Source organism: Oncorhynchus mykiss, chromosome 7 (assembly GCF_013265735.2).
Source record: "Oncorhynchus mykiss isolate Arlee chromosome 7, USDA_OmykA_1.1, whole genome shotgun sequence".
Taxonomy (NCBI): Eukaryota; Metazoa; Chordata; class Actinopteri; order Salmoniformes; family Salmonidae; genus Oncorhynchus; species Oncorhynchus mykiss.
The window spans coordinates 82859153-82879330 of record NC_048571.1 but is presented as its reverse complement, the minus strand read 5'-3'; the positions used below and the strand labels follow the sequence as shown (position 1 = coordinate 82879330).

Here is a 20178-nt window from a genome sequence, read left to right as displayed (position 1 = left end):
GGCTGTTATAGCAGCAATGTTCCAACATCTAGTGGAAAGCCTTCCCAGAAGAGTGGAGGCTGTTATAGCAGCAATGTTCCAACATCTAGTGGAAAGCCTTCCCAGGAGAGTGGAGGCTGTTATAGCAGCAATGTTCCAACATCTAGTGGAAAGCCTTCCCAGAAGAGTGGAGGCTGTTATAGCAGCAATGTTCCAACATCTAGTGGAAAGTCTGACCCCTGATTTGTGATGTTATTGGCTTTTCTACTAGTAGATGAGTTAGGCTCTGAGACACAAGCGATGAGCTTCGAGCGAGTGTATGTTTGTTTATAAAACTCAAGACAATGTTGTTTTTTCCCCCCCAAGATGCACAAACCTTTATATATTTATATTGAATGTATCTTTTATCCTGGGAAGTCACATTGAAGTCACATTGAAGTCACATTGAAGTCACATTGAAGTCACATTGAAGTCACATTGCGATTCACATCTCTGTTTTTTAAGTGAGCCCTGGACATTTAGTATTATCAACAGTAAATTCCTTCCCCGTGGTTATTGTGATCTGATTGTCATGGTCACCTTCACGTTCCTCCTTTAACTCGTTAGCCCCATCATCGGGCGTCAGGGCACCAAGATTAACACACACAAACACACTCACACACTCACACACACACACACACACACACACACACACACACACACACACACACACACACACACACACACACACACACACACACACACACACACACACACACACACACACACACAGAGACACACAGAAACACAGACACACACACACACACACACACACAGACACACAGACACACACACACCAACACACACACACACACACTCACACACACACACTCACACTCACACTCACACTCACACTCACACACACACACACACACACACACCTCTCCCCTTTCGTCCTAACGAGACCCGTCTTTCTGCCCCAAGCTCATCGGCTCCATCATCGGGCGTCAGGGCACCAAGATCAATGAGATCCGCCAGGTGTCAGGGGCTCAGATAAAGATCGGTAGCCAGCTAGACAGCACCAGTGATAGAGCCGTCACCATCACAGGGACACCCATCTCTATCAACCTGGCCCAATACCTCATCACCTCCTGGTAAGACAAAGTTCTGGTCCTCTGTAGCTCAGTTGGTAGAGCTTCTAACACCATGGTTTCGTCAAATGTATGTACTCATGACTGTAAATCCCTTTGGATTAACGTGTCCCCTGAATGGCATATACTGTATTATGATATGTATTGTCATATATTAACTCTGGCCCCACTCAGGGTTTACCTGGGCTGTGTTCAGTAAGGCACAAAACAGAAGAAAATGTTCCAATATGTTTTGCAACGGAAAATTAATATAGACCTTTCTTATTGGACAAGTCCAGGTAGTCCCTCCTTGTTTCAGTCCGTTTTCTCCGGTTCAGTGCCTAATGAACATGACCCTCGTCAGGCCCTACTCATGATCCCAGGGGGACATTTCACTGCTTCAAAGACAGTCTTAACTTTTATCTACCTCCACAGATTACAGATTTGTTTAATCTTGTTATAACATAACGTTGACACATTCATTTTCAACAGCTCGTACTATAAGAAAACTAGCAACACATTTCGAAGTGTGTACTAAAACTGCTGATTAAAATCAAGTCTTTTATCTTGTGACCATTATTCATGTTGTGTGACTGCTCTCGGAAGGACCTCTCCCCTCCAATCAGAAGAGATGTCAGACTACATCGTTCGCTCTCTGTTGCCAAGTGTTGTATCAGACAGTTGAAAGTGCTGATTTTTGAACATACCCCATTTCTACAAAGAACAAAGATTTGACTGTGTAGCCAGATGGACATTCCAATCATTAATTCTACCCTAAAAAACACACTGTAGTCATGCTGCATTAGACATTATACACGGTATATTACACTGTATTACATGCTGCATACACATTGTAGTATTATTACAGACAATACAAATACAATATGAAATATATATATGTATTTATATATTTATATATTGACAAATACAATATGTATCTTTGATCCTTTACAGAATAAGGAAAATCCTAATGAACTTTTGAACTTATTTGTGTTTCCCTTACCCAAGCCCTTACCCAAGCCATCACCCTGACTTATAGCACCCACTCCTTCCATGAGAGCCAGAAAGATCCTCCCCCCCCCTAAAATAATCTGTTCCAACCTCCAGAAAAACACACCTCTTTTATCATTTAGATTTTTAATCTCCTTTTGATTTGATTTCTTTAATTTCACTCAATTTCTCTTTTTTTAACATGTCTTTTATTTCTTTAACCTTCTAATCCTTTTCCATCCGTTACTCCCTCCTTCCCTCCTTCCCTCCTTCCCTTGTCCTTCCCTCCTTCCTCCTTCCCTCCTTCCCTCCACCCTCCTTCCCCCTTCCCTTGTCCTTCCCTCCACCCTCCTTCCCCCTTCCCTTGTCCTTCCCTCCTTCCCTTGTCCTTCCCTCCTTCCTCCTTCCCTCCTTCCCTTGTCCTTCCCTCCTTCCCTTGTCCTTCCCTCCTTCCCTCCTTCCCTTGTCCTTCCCTCCTTCCCTCCTTCCTCCTTCCCTCCTTCCCTCCTTCCCTTGTCTTTCCCTCCACCCTCCTTCCCTCCTTCCCTCCTTCCCTCCACCCTCCTTCCCCCTTCCCTTGTCCTTCCCTCTACCCTCCTTCCCCCTTCCCTTGTCCTTCCCTCCTTCCCTCCTTCCCTTGTCCTTCCCTCCACCCTCCTTCCGCCTTCCCTCCTTCCCTTGTCCTTCCCTCCTTCCCCCTTCCCTTGTCCTTCCCTCCACCCTCCTTCCCCCTTCCCTTGTCCTTCCCTCCACCCTCCTTCCCCCTTCCCTTGTCCTTCCCTCCTTCCCTCCTTCCCCCTTCCCTTGTCCTTCCCTCCTTCCCCCTTCCCTTGTCCTTCCCTCCTTCCCTCCTTCCCTCCTTCGCTTGTCCTTCCCTCCACCCTCCTTCCCTCCTTCCCTTGTCCTTCCCTCCTTCCCCCTTCCCTTGTTCTTCCCTCCTTCCCTCCTTCCCCCTTCCCTTGTCCTTCCCTACTTCCCCCTTCCCTTGTCCTTCCCTCCTTCCCTCCTTCCCCCTTCCCTTGTCCTTCCCTCCACCCTCCTTCCCTCCTTCCCTTGTCCTTCCCTCCACCCTCCTTCCCCCTTCCCTTGTCCTTCCCTCCACCCTCCTTCCCCCTTCCCTTGTCCTTCCCTCCACCCTCCTTCCCTCCTTCCCTCCCTACACCTCCAACCCCCCCCCCCTCTTCCTCCACCTCCTATCCTCCTCCTCCTATCACCTTGTGCAGTTTAGAGACCGCCAAATCCACCGCCCAGTCTTCCTCCATGTCGAACCCTGCTGACCTCACCATGGCCTACAGCCAACCGCCCTCCCCAGCCCAGTCTTCAGCTGTGGCTGCTGCCACCCTGGCTGCCATGGGCTGCCCTGGCATGTCCCACCCCCACCCCCACGCTGCAGTCCCCATGATGGGCACCCACCCCTATGGGGCCCTCCCCCTCTCCAGCCTCCTTGGAATGCAATCCATGAAATCCATCCAATCTGTACCCTTCCTGGCTTTATCCAACCCTGCCGCCAATGCAGCCGCCGCCGCTGGGGCCCATGCCCAGGCCCAGATCTCCTACACAGCGAAGATCTCCTCGGCCAATGGGATCGGGAAGAAACCGGAGAGACAGAAGTTTGCGCCATACTGATGACGTCCTTCTCCATCCCGCCATCACTCCATCCTTCTCTCCAGCTCTCACTTCCGTCCCTGAGACAAGAAAGAAGGGGGGGGGGAGAATGGAAGGAAGGTCTGTTGTTTTGTTGTTGTTATATTCCTCCATTCTCTTCTCTCTTCTAGTTGTGTAGTACATTCTAGAGACTTTAGCCCTTACCTTCAATACACTAAGAGGAACTTTGGATTAGTTCGTATAGAAAGCTATATTTATGTTGTCAGGCCAAGGAAGCCTATCAAGCCATAGTCTGTATCTCAAATGGAACCCATCTCAAATGGAACCCATCTCAGATGGAACCCAACTCAAATGGAACCCATCTCAAATGGAACCCATCTCAGATGGAACCCAACTCAAATGGAACCCATCTCAAATGGAACCCATCTCAGATGGAACCCATCTCAGATGGAACCCATCTCAAATGGAACCCAACTCAAATGGAACCCATCTTAAATGGAACCCATCTCAGATGGAACCCATCTCAGATGGAACCCATCTCAAATGGAACCCATCTCAAATGGAACCCATCTCACCTTTATAGTGCAGTTCTGTTGACCAGAGCTAATGGTGCTCCAGGGTTCTAGCCCCCGCCAGGGTTCTGATCAAAAGTAGTGTATTGTATATGGAAAAGGGTTCTGTTTGAGATGCAGCCACAGACTATTCTTTCCTTCACTTTTATCCTCCTCTCACCGTCCTTTCATTCTACTCTACTGCTTTTATTTATTATCGACTTCTACTGAAATATTCCCGCAAGGAGTTTATACATTTAAACACTGGTGACTGATGCTCGACTGTATGTTCCTGTATCAGCTTTTATACAACGATGTGTGTTCCTTCCTTTATACAACTCCAAGATTTTTTTTTTTTGTATTTGAAGAACGATGTAAAAAAAAAAAAAAAAACGTTTTTAAAAATGACTTCAGACCTCTCTTTTAGTGTTATTTTTGTCTTTTTTTTTGTCACATTTTATTCGAAATGTGTTGTTTAATTTATTTTATTTATTATGACGAGTATTACTTTTACAATAAAATGTTAGTTTTTTTTAGGAGGAAAATGGCTCCAGGTACTACTACCAAAACTACTAATACTTCTCTTCCTTCCTGTCCTGAGTTTTGACTAAAGAAGGCCTTTCTTCCTGTCTGTCTCCTACTAAAGCAAAGGTATTTTTTAGCAACCGTAGGCTTCTGTTGAATAGAGAGAAAGTGTTTTTCCACATCTTATATGTCAATATAATGAATAATTTAACACGCTAAAAGCAGGGTACATGTATTTCCAACTGTCCTACTGGGATTTAAACACGTAAAGCCCTCTTGGGATGAGGGATGAGTGATGAGAGATGAGGATGTTTTTCTCACCCTGGCTGTCAAACTAATATGACACTTACTAGCTATTCTTGACTAATTCTGCATGTTAGCTCAGCCACACACACACACACACAAGCGCACACACACACACACACACACAGACACACACACACACACACACACACACACACACACACACACACACACACACACACACACACACACACACACAAACACTGAAACACACACACATGTTTAAACACACACACATAGGTTTAAACACACATTGGGCTGGGTCTTTGTGTTGACAGACTCTATAGACCTAAATAACCACAAGCAGTGTGAAAGACAAGCAATACTGAAGTGAAGGAGTGCATCTGCTGTAGCCTACAGACCAATAGAGACAGACAGGACAACATATATACTACTACTACTACTACTACTACTACTACTACTACTACTACCACTGTAATACATTATAACTCTATCTCACTGGGGTGTTATTGCATTAGAGACGTTTTGTGTTGAGTTTTTATAAATATGCCGTAAAATATGAACTCAGTTATTTTTATAAAAACACCGAAACGATGTAAGTTGTAGGGTATTTACTGTGTTCACTTACTAGTAAATCGCTCATTCATAGTCTGTCTCAAAAGCTGCCTTCTTCCCGGTACTGTGCACTACTTTTCACTACACTCGCTTGACATATAGTGCACTGTATTGGCAAGGGTGCCTTTTTTCGGGATGCAGACACCCCACTGAACGTTGTTGTCAAAAACCTCCGTCCACCGTGTGTGTTTTCTGTTCTCTCCTAACGTCTCGCACTGTAGCCCATTTGCATGAGTTCAATTTGAATTGATGTCTATGCAAAACATCTCTTGATGGTTCAGCAAAATATGTTTGTTGTTCTGCGCATCTCGTAGTATCACTGAGACAGTAGTGACTGATAGGAACGTTTTGGAGAGGATTCAGGGGGATTAGCTCGGGACGCAACAATCTGGTAACTCCACCCGTTGGTTTTTCTAGAAATCACGTTTTGAAGATTCCCTGAATCAGAAGGCAATCAATCAGGAAATCTGCAATCCTCCAACCAGGATTTCTGGGAAACTTTGGGAATTTTGGAGAAAGTTACAAGAATTTTGCGTCCCTAGGATCAGCAATGCGGCATTTGTTTTGGCTCAGTTTTTTTTTAAACCATAAGGATGACTATATAAAAGCAGTGCTCTCATTCCAACTCTTTCTAATGCGGAAGACACGTTTCAGTTGAAGGCATTCAGTTGTACAACTGACTAGGTCTCCCCCCTTTCCCTTTTCCTTCAATACACAATATGCACATGACTATAACCCAACCAAAAGGACACGAAACAATACAATATTGCACTTAAACATGAGCGTGTCTGTTATCGTGGCAGAATAGATATCAACACATTCTACTGATTAGATACCGTCTCACTTCTTGCAATGTCTTTTTTTTTTTGTTTGTTTCCTTAAATCCTCACAGGAAAAGTTCTGTCGTTTGAATCCACGTGAAGTTTTTCCTCTGTTGTTTCTTTCTATACATGCCATTCTAATAAACAAATCAATATGCATCTACTTCGTTCTACCAGTCTCCTTTTTCGTCTCTAAGCATTTTGTATTAAAGCCCAGAAACTGTAGCTTAAGTTCCTAACACATGAACGAGCACAAGTCTACGATGTCTGTTCAATTCAAATGTATGTAAATTGAAAACATGACTAGATTCAGTCAGATTGATATCCCACATAGTGTTGTTTTGCTGGTGGCGGAGGTGGAATTGCGTTACGGCTCGTGTTAGAGCTGTCAAATCCACAAGCGTCTCGTTCCGTTATCTTGCCATTGGATGCATTGACACCACACCCCACGATAATCTGTGAAATCCCATGCAGCCGCAACGCGTTACCAGTTCAAACACTCAGATTAGACTGATGGGCATAAATCCCCCCCATCCAAAATAACATGAAAACAGGCATTAGCCTCACATCAATGGTTTGGCATTTGAGAATCATTATTTCTAACATCAATAGAGCCTACACTTTTGTTTTGAACTTATAACGCAGTAGGGATAATAAGGAAGTGATTTGTGACAGACGGGAGCAGCTAATCACCGATACGTCAGCTCATACCACAGTTACAACTCCAACATTCACCGATACGTCAGCTCATACCACAGTTACACCTCCAACATTCACCGATACGTCAGCTCAGTTACACCTCCAACATTCACCGATACGTCATACCACAGTTACACCTCCAACATTCACCGATACGTCAGCTCTCATACCACAGTTACAACTCCAACATTCACCGATACGACAGCTCATACCACAGTTACAACTCCAACATTCACCGATACGTCAGCTCATACCACAGTTACAACTCCAACATTCACCGATACGTCAGCTCATACCACAGTTACACCTCCAACATTCACTGATACGTCAGCTCAGTTACACCTCCAACATTCACCGATATGTCATACCACAGTTACACCTCCAACATTCACCGATACGTCAGCTCAGTTACACCTCCAACATTCACCGATACGTCAGCTCAGTTACACCTCCAACATTCACCGATACATCAGCTCATACCACAGTTACAACTCCAACATTCACCGATACGTCAGCTCAGTTACACCTCCAACATTCACCGATATGTCATACCACAGTTACACCTCCAACATTCACCGATACGTCAGCTCAGTTACACCTCCAACATTCACTGATACGTCAGCTCAGTTACACCTCCAACATTCACCGATACGTCAGCTCAGTTACACCTCCAACATTCACCGATACATCAGCTCATACCACAGTTACAACTCCAACATTCACCGATACGTCAGCTCAGTTACACCTCCAACATTCACCGATACGTCAGCTCAGTTACACCTCCAACATTCACCGATACGTCAGCTCAGTTACACATCCAACATTAACCGATACATCAGCTCATACCACAGTTACAACTCCAACATTCACCGATACGTCAGCTCATACCACAGTTACAACTCCAACATTCACCGATACATCAGCTCATACCACAGTTACACCTCCAACATTCACCGATACGTCAGCTCATACCACAGTTACAACTCCAACATTCACCGATACGTCAGCTCATACCACAGTTACAACTCCAACATTCACCGATACGTCAGCTCATACCACAGTTACACCTCCAACATTCACCGATACATCAGCTCATACCACAGTTACAACTCCAACATTCGCTGACACGTCAGCTCATACCACAGTTACACCTCCAACATTCACCGATACGTCAGCTCAGTTACACCTCCAACATTCACCGATCCATCAGCTCATACCACAGTTACACCTCCAACATTCACCGATACATCAGCTCATACCACAGTTACACCTCCAACATTCACCGATACGTCTGCTCAGTTACACCTCCAACATTCACCGATACGTCAGCTCCATACAGGGTGTTTATCCTGCTGGTTCCTAGCCATCACCTGCCACCACTAGAAAGGCATGGTGTGTATCCCAAATAACACCCTGGCCCCAGAACAGAGTGGCACGTCCTGCTCTTCACTGTAATCATAGGCTTACTATTGATACTATGCAAAACCCGTCTCTCTTGGCTAAGAGTTCGGGAACGACTGACTGTGTCTCTTCTTGTTTTTATAAGAAACATTAATTGTGTTGGAAATTCCCAACTAGTTTGCATAGTCAACTTACACACAGCGCTGATACACACACTTACCCCACCAGACATGCCAACAGGGGGTCTTTTCACAGTCCCACCAGTGTGTTTATTGTTGTTTATTGTTGTGTTTATGTACTGACATGTTACCTACTGGTTGTATGTACTGACATGAGACCTACTGGTTGTGTGTACTGTACTGACATGTGACCTACTGGTTGTGTGTATGTACTGACATGTTACCTACTGGTTGTGTATATGTACTGACATGTGACCTACTGGTTGTGTGTACTGACATGAGACCTACTGGTTGTGTATATGTACTGACATGTGACCTACTGGTTGTGTATATGTACTGACATGTGACCTACTAGTTGTGTGTATGTACTGACATGTGACCTACTGGTTGTGTGTATGTACTGACATGAGACCTACTGGTTGTGTATATGTACTGACATGTGACCTACTGGTTGTGTATATGTACTGACATGTGACCTACTAGTTGTGTGTATGTACTGACATGTGACCTACTGGTTGTGTGTATGTACTGACATGTGACCTACTGGTTGTGTGTACTGACATGTGACCTACTGGTTGTGTGTATGTACTGACATGTGACCTACTGGTTGTGTGTACTGACATGAGACCTACTGGTTGTGTGTACTGACATGTGACCTACTGGTTGTGTGTATGTACTGACGTGCATGTGGAACAGGTAGATAGATACACACTACATGTTAATGTTTTGTAAATGCATGTAAATGGTAAAGTCTTTTTTCTGTAATGTCTTTTTCATGATGTGTCTGACCCCAGGAAGACGAGCTGTCTCTATTGGCGTTGGCTAAAGGGGATCCTAATAAATGAAAATCAAATCAAAGACCCTATTCCCTTTATAGTGCACTATTATTAACCAGAGCCCATATGACTCTGGTCAAAAGTAGTGCACTATTATTAACCAGAGCCCATATGACTCTGGTCAAAAGTAGTGCACTATTATTAACCAGAGCCCATATGACTCTGGTCAAAAGTAGTGCACTATTATTAACCAGAGCCGATATGACTCTGGTCAAAAGTAGTGCACTATTATTAACCAGAGCCCATATGACTCTGGTCAAAAGTAGTGCACTATTATTAACCAGAGCCGATATGACTCTGGTCAAAAGTAGTGCACTATTATTAACCAGAGCCCATATGACTCTGGTCAAAAGTAGTGCACTATTATTAACCAGAGCCCATATGACTCTGGTCAAAAGTAGTGCACTATTATTAACCAGAGCCCATATGACTCTGGTCAAAAGTAGTGCACTATTATTAACCAGAGCCCATATGACTCTGGTCAAAAGTAGTGCACTATTATTAACCAGAGCCCATATGACTCTGGTCAAAAGTAGTGCACTACACTCTTAAGAAATAAAGGTGCTATCTAGAACCTAATCAGGGTTCTTAAGGCTGTCGCCATAGGAGAACCCTTTGAGAAGGAACACCTTCGGTTCCATGTAGAGCCCTTTACAAAGAGGGTTATACATGGAACTCAAAAGGGTTCTACTTGGAACCAAAAAGGGTTCTCCTATGAGGACAGTCGAAGAACCTTTTTGGAAACTTTTTTTTCTAAGAGTGTACATAGGGAATTGGATGTCATTTGAAACGAAGTTACAACACAGAGATGACAGCAGGCTATGAATAAACTAATTTTACAACACAGAGATGAAAGCACAGAGATGACAGCGGGCTGAAAGAAGGCTGTGAATAAACTCACTTTACAACACAGAGATGAAAAGCACAGAGATGACAGCAGGCTGAAAGAAAGATATGAATAAACTCACTTTACAACAACATCTTAGACCAATAAATACACAATTAGTAACGATAACATGGCTATATACACAGGGTACCAGTGCTCGGCACTCTGTTTCCTGTAGTCAACGATCAGCTCAAAAGGAACACCTACGTGAGAATGCTGTTCATTGACTACAGCTCAGCGTTCAACACCATAGTGCCCACAAAGCGCATCACTAAGCTAAGGACTCTGGGACTAAACACCTCCCTCTGCAACTGGATCATGGGGCCTCGTTTATAAAACGGACTTGCGATCAAGTTTGACCTTAAGTATGACATAAGTATAGAACCACGTATACGTAGCTATTTATAAAACCTTACTTTGATGTGGAAATGATCTTATCTCTACACAAAGTCTAGACCTAAGTGATTTACCTGCTAGTTATGTGGGGGTATTCCTTTTCCCCTTACAGTTTAAAGGATGGACCATTTCTTTTTCAAATCAGCCACTTTTATTTATTTTATTTGACCTTTATTTAACTTGGCAGGTCAGTTAAGAACACACTCTTATTTTCAATGAATGACAGCCTAGAAACAGTGGGTTTAACTGCCTTGTTCAGGGGCAGAATGACAGGTTTTTACCTCGTCGGCTCTGGGATTTGATCTAGCAACTTTTCTTAGAACCTGTGTAGGCTATTTATGTTGTGTTATGGTTATTTATGTTATGTTATGGTTATTTATGTTATGTTATGTTTATTTATGTTATGTTATGGTTATTTATGTTATGTTATGGTTATTTATGTTATGTTATGGTTATTTATGCTATGTTATGGTTATTTATGTTATGTTATGGTTATTTATGTTATGTTATGGTTATTTATGTTATGTTATGGTTATTTATGTTATGTTATGTTTATTTATGTTATGTTATGGTTATTTATGTTATGTTATGGTTATTTATGCTATGTTATGGTTATTTATGCTATGTTATGGTTATTTATGTTATGTTATGGTTATTTATGTTATGTTATGGTTATTTATGTTATGTTATGGCTATTTATGTTATGTTATGGTTATTTATGTTATGTTATGGTTATTTATGTTATGTTATGGTTATTTATGTTACGTTATGGTTATTTATGTTACGTTATGGTTATTTATGCTATGTTATGGTTATTTATGCTATGTTATGGTTATTTATGCTATGTTATGGTTATTTATGCTATGTTATGGTTATTTATGTTATGTTATGGTTATTTATGTTATGTTATGGTTATTTATGTTATGTTATGGTTATTTATGTTATGTTATGATTATTTATGTTATGTTATGGTTATTTATGCTCAGTATTTTTATGAGTCGAACGTAAGCACACCTATCGAAAATGATCTTACGACTAAATTCAAGTATAAATCTAAGAACATTTTTTTTAAATGAGACCCTGGACTTCCTGACAGGCCGCCCCCAGGAGGTAAGGGTAGGCAATAACACATCTGCCACACTGATCCTCAATACTGGGGCCCATAAGGGGTGCGTGCTTAGTCCCCTCCTGTACCCCTTGTTCACCCACAACTGCGTGGACAAGCACGACTCCAACACCATCATTAAGTTTGCTGGTGGTGGTGGTAGGCCTGATCACTGACTACGATGAGACATCCTATAGGGAGGAAGTCAGACACCTGGCAGTGTGGTGCCAGCACAACAACCTCTCTCACTAAGAGAGGAAGACAAAGGAGCTGATCGCTGACTATAGGAAAAGGAGGGCCGAACAGGCCCCCATTAACATCGACGGAACTGAAGTGGAGCGGGTCGAGAGTTTCAAGTTCCTTGTTGTCCACATCACCAACAAACTATCATGGTCCAAACAAACCAAGACAGTTGTGAAGAGGGGACAACAACACCTATTCCCCCTCAGGATACTGAAAAGATTTGGCATGGGTCCCCAGATGCTCAAAAAGTTCTACAGCTGCACCATCGTTGTATCACTGCCTGGTACAGCAACTGCTCGGCATCTGACCGGAAGGCTCTACAGAGGGTAGTGTGTACAGCCTAGTACATCACTGGGGCCAAGCTTCATGACATCCAGGACCTATATACCAGGCGGTGTCAGATGAAAGCCCCCAAAAATGTCAAAGACTCCAGTTACCCAAGTCATAGACTGTTCTCTCTGCTACCGCACGGCAAGCGGTACCTGAGCGCCAAGTCTAGGACACCTTATCAGCGTACCCCCAAGCCATTAGACTGTTGAACAATGAATCAAATGGCCACCCGGACTATTTACATTGACCCCCCTTTGATCTTACATTGCTGCTACTCGCTGTTTATTATCTAAAATAGTCACTTTACAAATTACCTCGACTAACCTGTACCTCCGAACATTGACTCTGTACTGGCACCCCCTGTATATAACCTCCACATTGACTCGGTACCGGAACCCCCGGTATATAGCCTCCAAATTGACTCGGTACCAGTACCCTCTGTATATAGCCTCCACATTGACTCGGTACCGTAACACCCTGTATATAGCCTCCACATTGACTCTGTACCGGTACCCCCTGTATATAGCCTCCACATTGACTCTGTATCAATACCCCCTGTATATAGCCTCCACATTGACTCTGTACCGTAACACCCTGTATATAGCCTCCACATTGACTCTGTACCGGTACCCCCTGTATATAGCCTCCACATTGACTCTGTACCGGTACCCCCTGTATATAGCCTCCACATTGACTCTGTACCGGTACCCCCTGTATGTAGCCTCCACATTGACTCTGAATTTTATTTGTTGTTCTGGCACCACACTGTCTCTGACCTCCTCCCTATAGGCTGTCTCATCATTGTCTTCAGCAAACTTAATTATGGTGTTGGAGTCGTGCTTGGCCACGCAGTCGTGGGTGAACAGGGAATACACGAGAGGATTTAGCACACCCCTGAGGGGCCCCTGTGTTAAGGATCAGCGTGGTCATGTGTTGTCGCTTACCCTCACCACCTGGGGCCCGTCTGGAAGTCCAGGATCGAGTAGCAGAGGGAGCTGTTCGGTCCCAGGGTGTTAAACCGTATGGTGTGTGTGTGTGTGTGTGTGTGTGTGTGTGTGTGTGTGTGTGTGTGTGTGTGTGTGTGTGTGTGTGTCTGTGTCTGTGTCTGTGTCTGTGTCTGTGTGTGTGTGTGTGTGTCTGTGTCTGTGTGTGTGTGTGTGTGTGTGTGTGTCCGTGGCATTGTGTGGAGAGCAATCTATCAAGTAATTCTCTGTTTCAAAGAAGCTGATGTTGTCCTCTGAGTGAGACATGTTGAGTGTCCATATAAAGCTGCCTTCAACTAACTCTCACAGTCTCATATTAGAATAAGACGTTAATTCGTGTTTCTCAAACGTCAAAGTTGTTGCAAAAGTCACATTTTGAAGAGTTTAAAGCATAAATTAACATTAAGCATTAACTCTAAGTGGTTAAACAAAAATCTCAAAAACATTTTCTATCGCTGGAAAAAAACTTGCAACCTTTGAAGTCAGATGTTTACACCCATCCACCATCACGTACAAAACTGAAACCTACTTGAAAGTGCTCATCGTTGCCCCTAGTGGACAATTTCCCCTCATCTCCCGACATCCTCAGACATGGATATACGTCAAATACTGACTTCTACCATGGGTGACCTGGCTGGTCTTCTACCTTTGCTACAATGTGACTGGGGTTATGTCCCAAATGGTAGCCTATGCCCTATGTAGTGCAATACTTTTGACCAGAGCACCATAGAGCGCCATCAGGGACTTACACTATTCTTCACATTAAACAACGGCCACCAATAGAGGGACAATAAAGGCATGACAGGAAGCAATTAAACCATCAATTAACCCTCTCTAGTTCAGGGTTTTGAGAAACAACTGCAATTTAGCATCAATTAAAGACTATCTAGAGAAAAGAGAAGACCAGAATGGAAGCTGGTAATTATACAATGACTACCACTTAGCTGTCGAGGGGAGAGGAGGAGAGACTCAGCTAACAACATGATGTGAGAGAAGAGGAGAGGCTAACAACATGCTGAGAGGAGAGGAGAGGAGAGGAGAGGAGAGGAGAGGAGAGGAGAGGAGAGGAGAGGAGAGGAGAGGAGAGGAGAGGAGAGGAGAGGAGAACCGAACCTAACCGAACCGAACCGAAACGAAACGAACCGAACCAAGGAGAGGCAAATAATATGAGGGAGGAGGATTGCTTTGCACTGCCAAGTTATAAAATACTGCAATTTAGAACCTAGCCTACGGGTCTGTAATAAATAACACAGGCTAGATCCTGTATTTTTAGATTGTTACAAAATATATTCCATCCTTGATCCTTGACATGCAGAACTATAAACACATCTCTTCTTAGTAGTAATCTATAGAGTTGGGTTTGGCTGAGATTCAGAGGAGAACAGAAGATGTTAAAACCAGGGGAGCCCATCTGGCATGTGTTTATTACTCTGACCTTGGAGTACTACTAATGGACCTTTCAATCGGACTGGAGAGGATGATGAGACTGATGGCCAATAGTACATAGAATATTAATGCTGCTGTATAGGCCTAAAACTAAAACTATTATAACAGTTAATGATTGTGAAAAGAGAACATGTTAGATTATTGATTATTACAGACTTTGAAGTGTTGTGTTAATAGATCAATGTTGTCGTATCTTTGGCTATTTGGATTAAGTGATATGACATACTATTCTATAAAATAATTTCTCCGTAATTAATATTACCTGATTGAGTTAATCATGTAAATGTAATTAACTAGAGAGTCGGGCACCACAAAATAATATTTATAGAGCTGTTATCTTCCGAATAAACTCTTAAAGACCTAGTAATATTTTACATCAATAGCCGTCAATATCAATAGTCATCTTAATTCAGTCTCATCTGAAAGTTGTAAATTATTTTATCTGCACGAACCCTGGTTAACAATTTGAATCAACAATATAAAATTGGGTTTAATTATTTATTTACTAAATACCTAACTAATCACACAGACTTACACATACACACAACTAATCATAACTTGATTTCAAATTATGTCATAAAGGAAAACGTCTCTAGCGGACGGAACAGATATGACAGCTTGTTACACAAAGGAAAAGGGGCTGGGTTGAGTGATAGAGCGGGAAGACTGAGGAACAAAGGGAAGAATCTGTGCTGTCGTAAATGCAGTATCTTATGCATTCTAAATTTGGAAAAGGAAAATGCAACTGTTTGAGCTGCACTTCGGTAGGTTGGTGGTAGATGGAAGGCCGTGTTGCCAAACCGAGTTCTTTGAAGAATGTCTCTGGTGGTCAATTGGATACGCTGTAGTAATGTCATTGTGTGGTAGATGGGATACTCTGTCTGTTTCTTCCTAACCTGCGTTTGCAGCTGCGGTTGCTAATTCAACGGCTAGGAGGTATCACTTCTGTAGTGAATAAGAGTTCAAAGTTCATACCATTCGCAACCAAAGCTCACGCTGATGTTGGCTTCGTTCGGTAGTTATTATCTGAACCATTCTGACATCGGATCGTCATCCTAATGTACCCAGAACAGCTGACATGTTAGTCCTTTTAACGTCGTCCTCACATCCTCGGAACAGGAGGTTACATTGTCGTCAAGGGCTTATATAGGAAGGGAGAGGAGGGCGTCTTTAAAACGTTTTATAGGCCATGTCCCTTCACAGGGCGGGCCACTGATTGTGCAGAGAGATTCTTATGAAAACCCACATCTCCCATTTCAGAAGCTAAAATCACATTTCATCCCATCACAAATAATTTCATATTCAAACATTTCAATTGAACAACAATTCCATGTGAATCCGATAACTCTGATTTGTAGACTTTCCACTGTAGATTTTATGTCATCCTATCATTGATGAGAATGTCTCAGATGACAACTGAACTGACAAGTACCACCGCATATGTTCAATTGATCGGATTACCGGCATATAGTTGATTTACCCCCACCTACTGATGTTCCCAGAATCTCTATGTTAACCAAGGGGGTTTGCAAATGTAACCTCAGTAGGGTAGAGAGAGGAAAGGGGGGGGAAGAGGTATTTATGACTGTCATAAACCTACCCCCCAGGCCAACGTCAGGACAATGTCCTGGAATAAAAGTAACACAAAACCTATTTTTCATGAGCTCATGAGACTGGCAAAAAAAATTTCAAGAGCTTTCAAGTCTATCAAAATACTTCAAATAGTAATAATAATTATAATTATAATAATGACAACAGACGCGTTTATATAAAAGCGACTTAGGGTCATGTGCAAATACATGTTTACTTATAGTGAGAATTGAACCCACGACACAAAACAGTACTACGGAAGTAAAACAGAAAAGACTTCAAATACTTTCACAATTCATCTACTACTCCAGGTTGAACTCATTGGATCAATTGTTAGTCCATCTCCACACTACATAGTGAACATCTCTCCTCTGTAGGGAGCTGGAGATTGTTATGTCGTCTCCCATTTTTCTCTCTTTCTATCTCTATCTCCCTTCACTCTTTTCCTATCGTCTTCCTCCATCATCCCTCTCTTTGTACCACCTGTCCCCCTCTGTCATCCGTCTCTCTCTCTCTGTCTCTCTCTCTCTCTCTCTCTGTGTCTCTCTCTCTCTCTCTCTGTCTCTCTCTGTCTCTCTCTCTCTCTCTGTCTCTCTCTCTCTCTCTCTCTCTGTCTCTCTCTCTTTCTCTCTCTCTCTGTCTCTCTCTGTCTCTGTCTCTCTCTCTCTCTCTTAGTGTAAATGCAATCCAATAAACCCCCTGGTGCCTGAAATCACGGCTCTCCCAGGTTTCCCGTGTCCCATCTCCCGGAGGAGAGCGAGAGGATCAGATGGCCCTGAGAGCTGACAAGACAGACAGCGAAGGAGGAGGAGATCACTGCATTGTGACTGGGGTATTGTCCCAAATGGCACCCTATTCTCCATTGGCCCAAGTCAAAAGTAGTGCACTACATAGGGAATAGGGTGCAAACGGGCCTGCCTCCTCTTCTAGTTTTAACATTACAGGCTGCACAGAAAGAAACAGGAGGATGGAGAGACCTGACCAGGGTTCAACTACTATTCAAAATCATTACAATTCTTTGATCGGTTGCTTTAGCCTGACTGCAGTAACCAGATGGGCAGGGTTAAGGGTGTTAGAACATGTTTATTGGTTCCATTGCAACAGGCATGCTCAATCGAGCACAGATGCAGTATTTGGAATTATTTCAAATAGTATTTCAACCCAGGTCTGGGGTACAGACATGGGCTGGGGTACAGACATGGTCTGGGGTACAGACATGGGCTGGGGTACAGACATGGTCTGGGGTACAGACATGGGCTGGGGTACAGACATGGGCTGGGGTACAGACATGGTCTGGGGTACAGACATGGTCTGGGGTACAGACATGGGCTGGGGTACAGACATGGGCTGGGGTACAGACATGGGCTGGGGTACAGACATGGGCTGGGTTACAGACATGGTCTGGGTTACAGACATGGGCTGGCTTACAGACATGGGCTGGGGTACAGACATGGGCTGGGGTTGGGGCTGAGTGGGGAGATAGGATTCTCTATAAGGCACCATCTGTTCTGCTGGTGCAGCAGGTCTCAGGAGTGGCTTCAGGCTAAGATGTTGTGTTGTTTAGGGCAGATGAGGGCTACTCAGGGGAGGGCGGAGAGGGCTTGATGGATGTTGGTTTTATGGATAGGGGGAGTGAGTTGAGAAGGGGAGGAGAGGAAGGAGTTATGGACCATGTCTGTCCCTAGATACCCAGCTGCCAATGCAACAGGAAGTGAAGAAATGTAATTATCTGACCAGCATGACTAAATGAATATCGAAAAAAAGAGTAATTCTAAGTGACTTTGGCTCAGTTCAGACCAGTGTCTATTCTCTGATTTTACCTCAGACATTTTATATAACTCTTTTTTTATTGGTATTTTCTTTCACAATAACAGTAAACAATGCTTGAAATACAGTAGATTGCAGACATTTTAAACATTTTCTAAGGATTCAGATCTTATTTAATCATTGCTTTTGTTTGTTTTACCTTCCTTTTTTATTTTACCACCAGAATGCTCTTCAGTGACGGTCTGCAGTGTCTTCTATTGTATTGGGGGAGGGGGGAGGGTGTACACACACACACACACAATAAAGCCCCTATTGTTCTGTGAGCTGTGTCTGGCCGGACAATGGGACTGCTTTAATACAGCCCAGCCCCAGCCCCATCCCAGCACAACCCAGCTCAACCCCAGGCCAGCCCAAGGCCAGCCCCAGGTCAGCCCAACCCCCACCCCAGGCCAGCCCAACCCCAGGCCAGCCCAACTCCAACCCCAGCCCCAGGCCCAGGCCCAGGCCAGCCCAACCCCAGCCCCAGGCCAGCTCAACCCCAGGTCAGCCCAGCCCCATCCCAGCACAACCCAGCTCAACCCCAAGCCAGCCCAACCCAACCCCACCCCAGGCCAGCCCAACCCCAACCCCAACCCAGGCCAGCCCAGCCCAGCCCAAACCCAGGCCAGCCCAAACCCACCCCAGGCCCAGGCCAGCCCAACCCCAACCCCAGGCCAGCCCAACCCCAACCCCAGGCCAGGCCAGGCCAGGCCAGGCCAGCCCAACCCCAACCCCAGCCCAGCCCAACCCCAACCCCAGGCCAGCCCAACCCCAACCCCAACCCAGGCCAGGCCAGCCCAACCCCAGGCCCAGGCCAGCCCAACCCCACCCCACCCCAGCCCCAGCCCAACCCCACCCCAGATCAGCCCAGCCCAGCCCAACCCCAGGCCCAGCCCCAGCCCCAGACCAGCCCAACCCCACCCCAGCCCAGCCCAACCCCAGCCCCAGGCCAGGCCAGCCAAACTCCACCCCACCCCACCCCAGCCCCAGCCCAACCCCACCCCAGGCCAGACCAGCCCAGCCCAGCCCAACCCCAGGCCCAACCCCAGCCCCAGACCAGCCCAGCTCAACCCCACCCCAGCCCAACCCCAACCCCAGCCCCAGGCCAGGCCAGCCCAACCCCACCCCAGCCCAGCCCAGCCCAGCCCAACCCCAGCCCCAGGCCAGCCCAGCCCAGCCCAACCTCAGGCCAGCCCAACCACAGCCCCAGGCCAGCCCCACCCCAGGCCAGCCCAGCCCAACCACAGCCCCAAGCCAGCCCAGCCCAGCCCCACCCCAGGCCAGCCCAGCCCAGCCCAACCACAGCCCCAGCCCAGCCCAACCCCACCCCAGGCCAGCCCAGGCCAACCTCAGTCCAGTCTAGCCCAACCCCAGCCCAACCACAGGTCAGCCCAACCTCAGCCCCAGCCTAATCCCAGCCCAGCCCAACCACAGGCCAGCCAAACCCCAGGCCACCCCAATCCCAGGCCAGCCAAACCCCAGGCCAGCCTAACATGATTTTGATTAGATTTTGTCTAATATATTGCATGTGCAGGGCTCCCTTGTGAAAGAGACCCTGGTCTCAATGGTGACTCCCTCTCAAATGAATTGAGAGGAATTGAGTAAACAAGGCTAGTAATGTTTTCAGACTCTTCTAGAATCTAGCTCCATCTGGTTTAGCTAGCAAGGGGCTCAGTTAGGAAGGGGTAGTGTGTATGTGTGTGTGTGTGTGTGTGTGTGTGTGTGTGTGTGTGTGTGTGTGTGTGTGTGTGTGTGTGTGTGTGTGTGTGTGTGTGTGTGTGTGCGTGTGCCTGTGCGTGTGTGTGTGCATGGCTTGAGT

At 45.1% G+C, this 20178-nt stretch overlaps 2 protein-coding genes across 8 annotated transcripts in view; both read left to right on the top strand.

Moving 5' to 3' along the window:
- Nucleotides 1–6622, top strand: part of LOC110525201 (poly(rC)-binding protein 3) — a 166265-nt gene extending 159643 nt beyond the window's left edge. For 6 of the 7 annotated variants that reach the window (XM_036984235.1, XM_036984232.1, XM_036984231.1 and 3 more), the window contains 2 exons: nucleotides 943–1112; nucleotides 3302–6622. In XM_036984235.1, coding sequence (XP_036840130.1) covers nucleotides 943–1112; nucleotides 3302–3704 — 573 coding nt within the window. In that variant the 3' untranslated portion in view covers nucleotides 3705–6622. Of the gene's footprint in view, nucleotides 1–942; nucleotides 1113–2096; nucleotides 2406–3301 lie in introns of those variants that run through there. The other variant, XM_036984237.1, reaches the window with a different exon arrangement.
- Nucleotides 6623–18544: 11922 nt separating this feature from the next.
- On the top strand, nucleotides 18545–19950 carry LOC118965368 (vegetative cell wall protein gp1-like). The gene is made up of 4 exons (XM_036984462.1): nucleotides 18545–18560; nucleotides 18682–19010; nucleotides 19146–19463; nucleotides 19894–19950. Exons 1-4 carry the CDS (start codon nucleotides 18545–18547, stop codon nucleotides 19948–19950), a joined length of 720 nt encoding a protein of 239 aa, XP_036840357.1.
- Nucleotides 19951–20178: the final 228 nt, after the last annotated feature.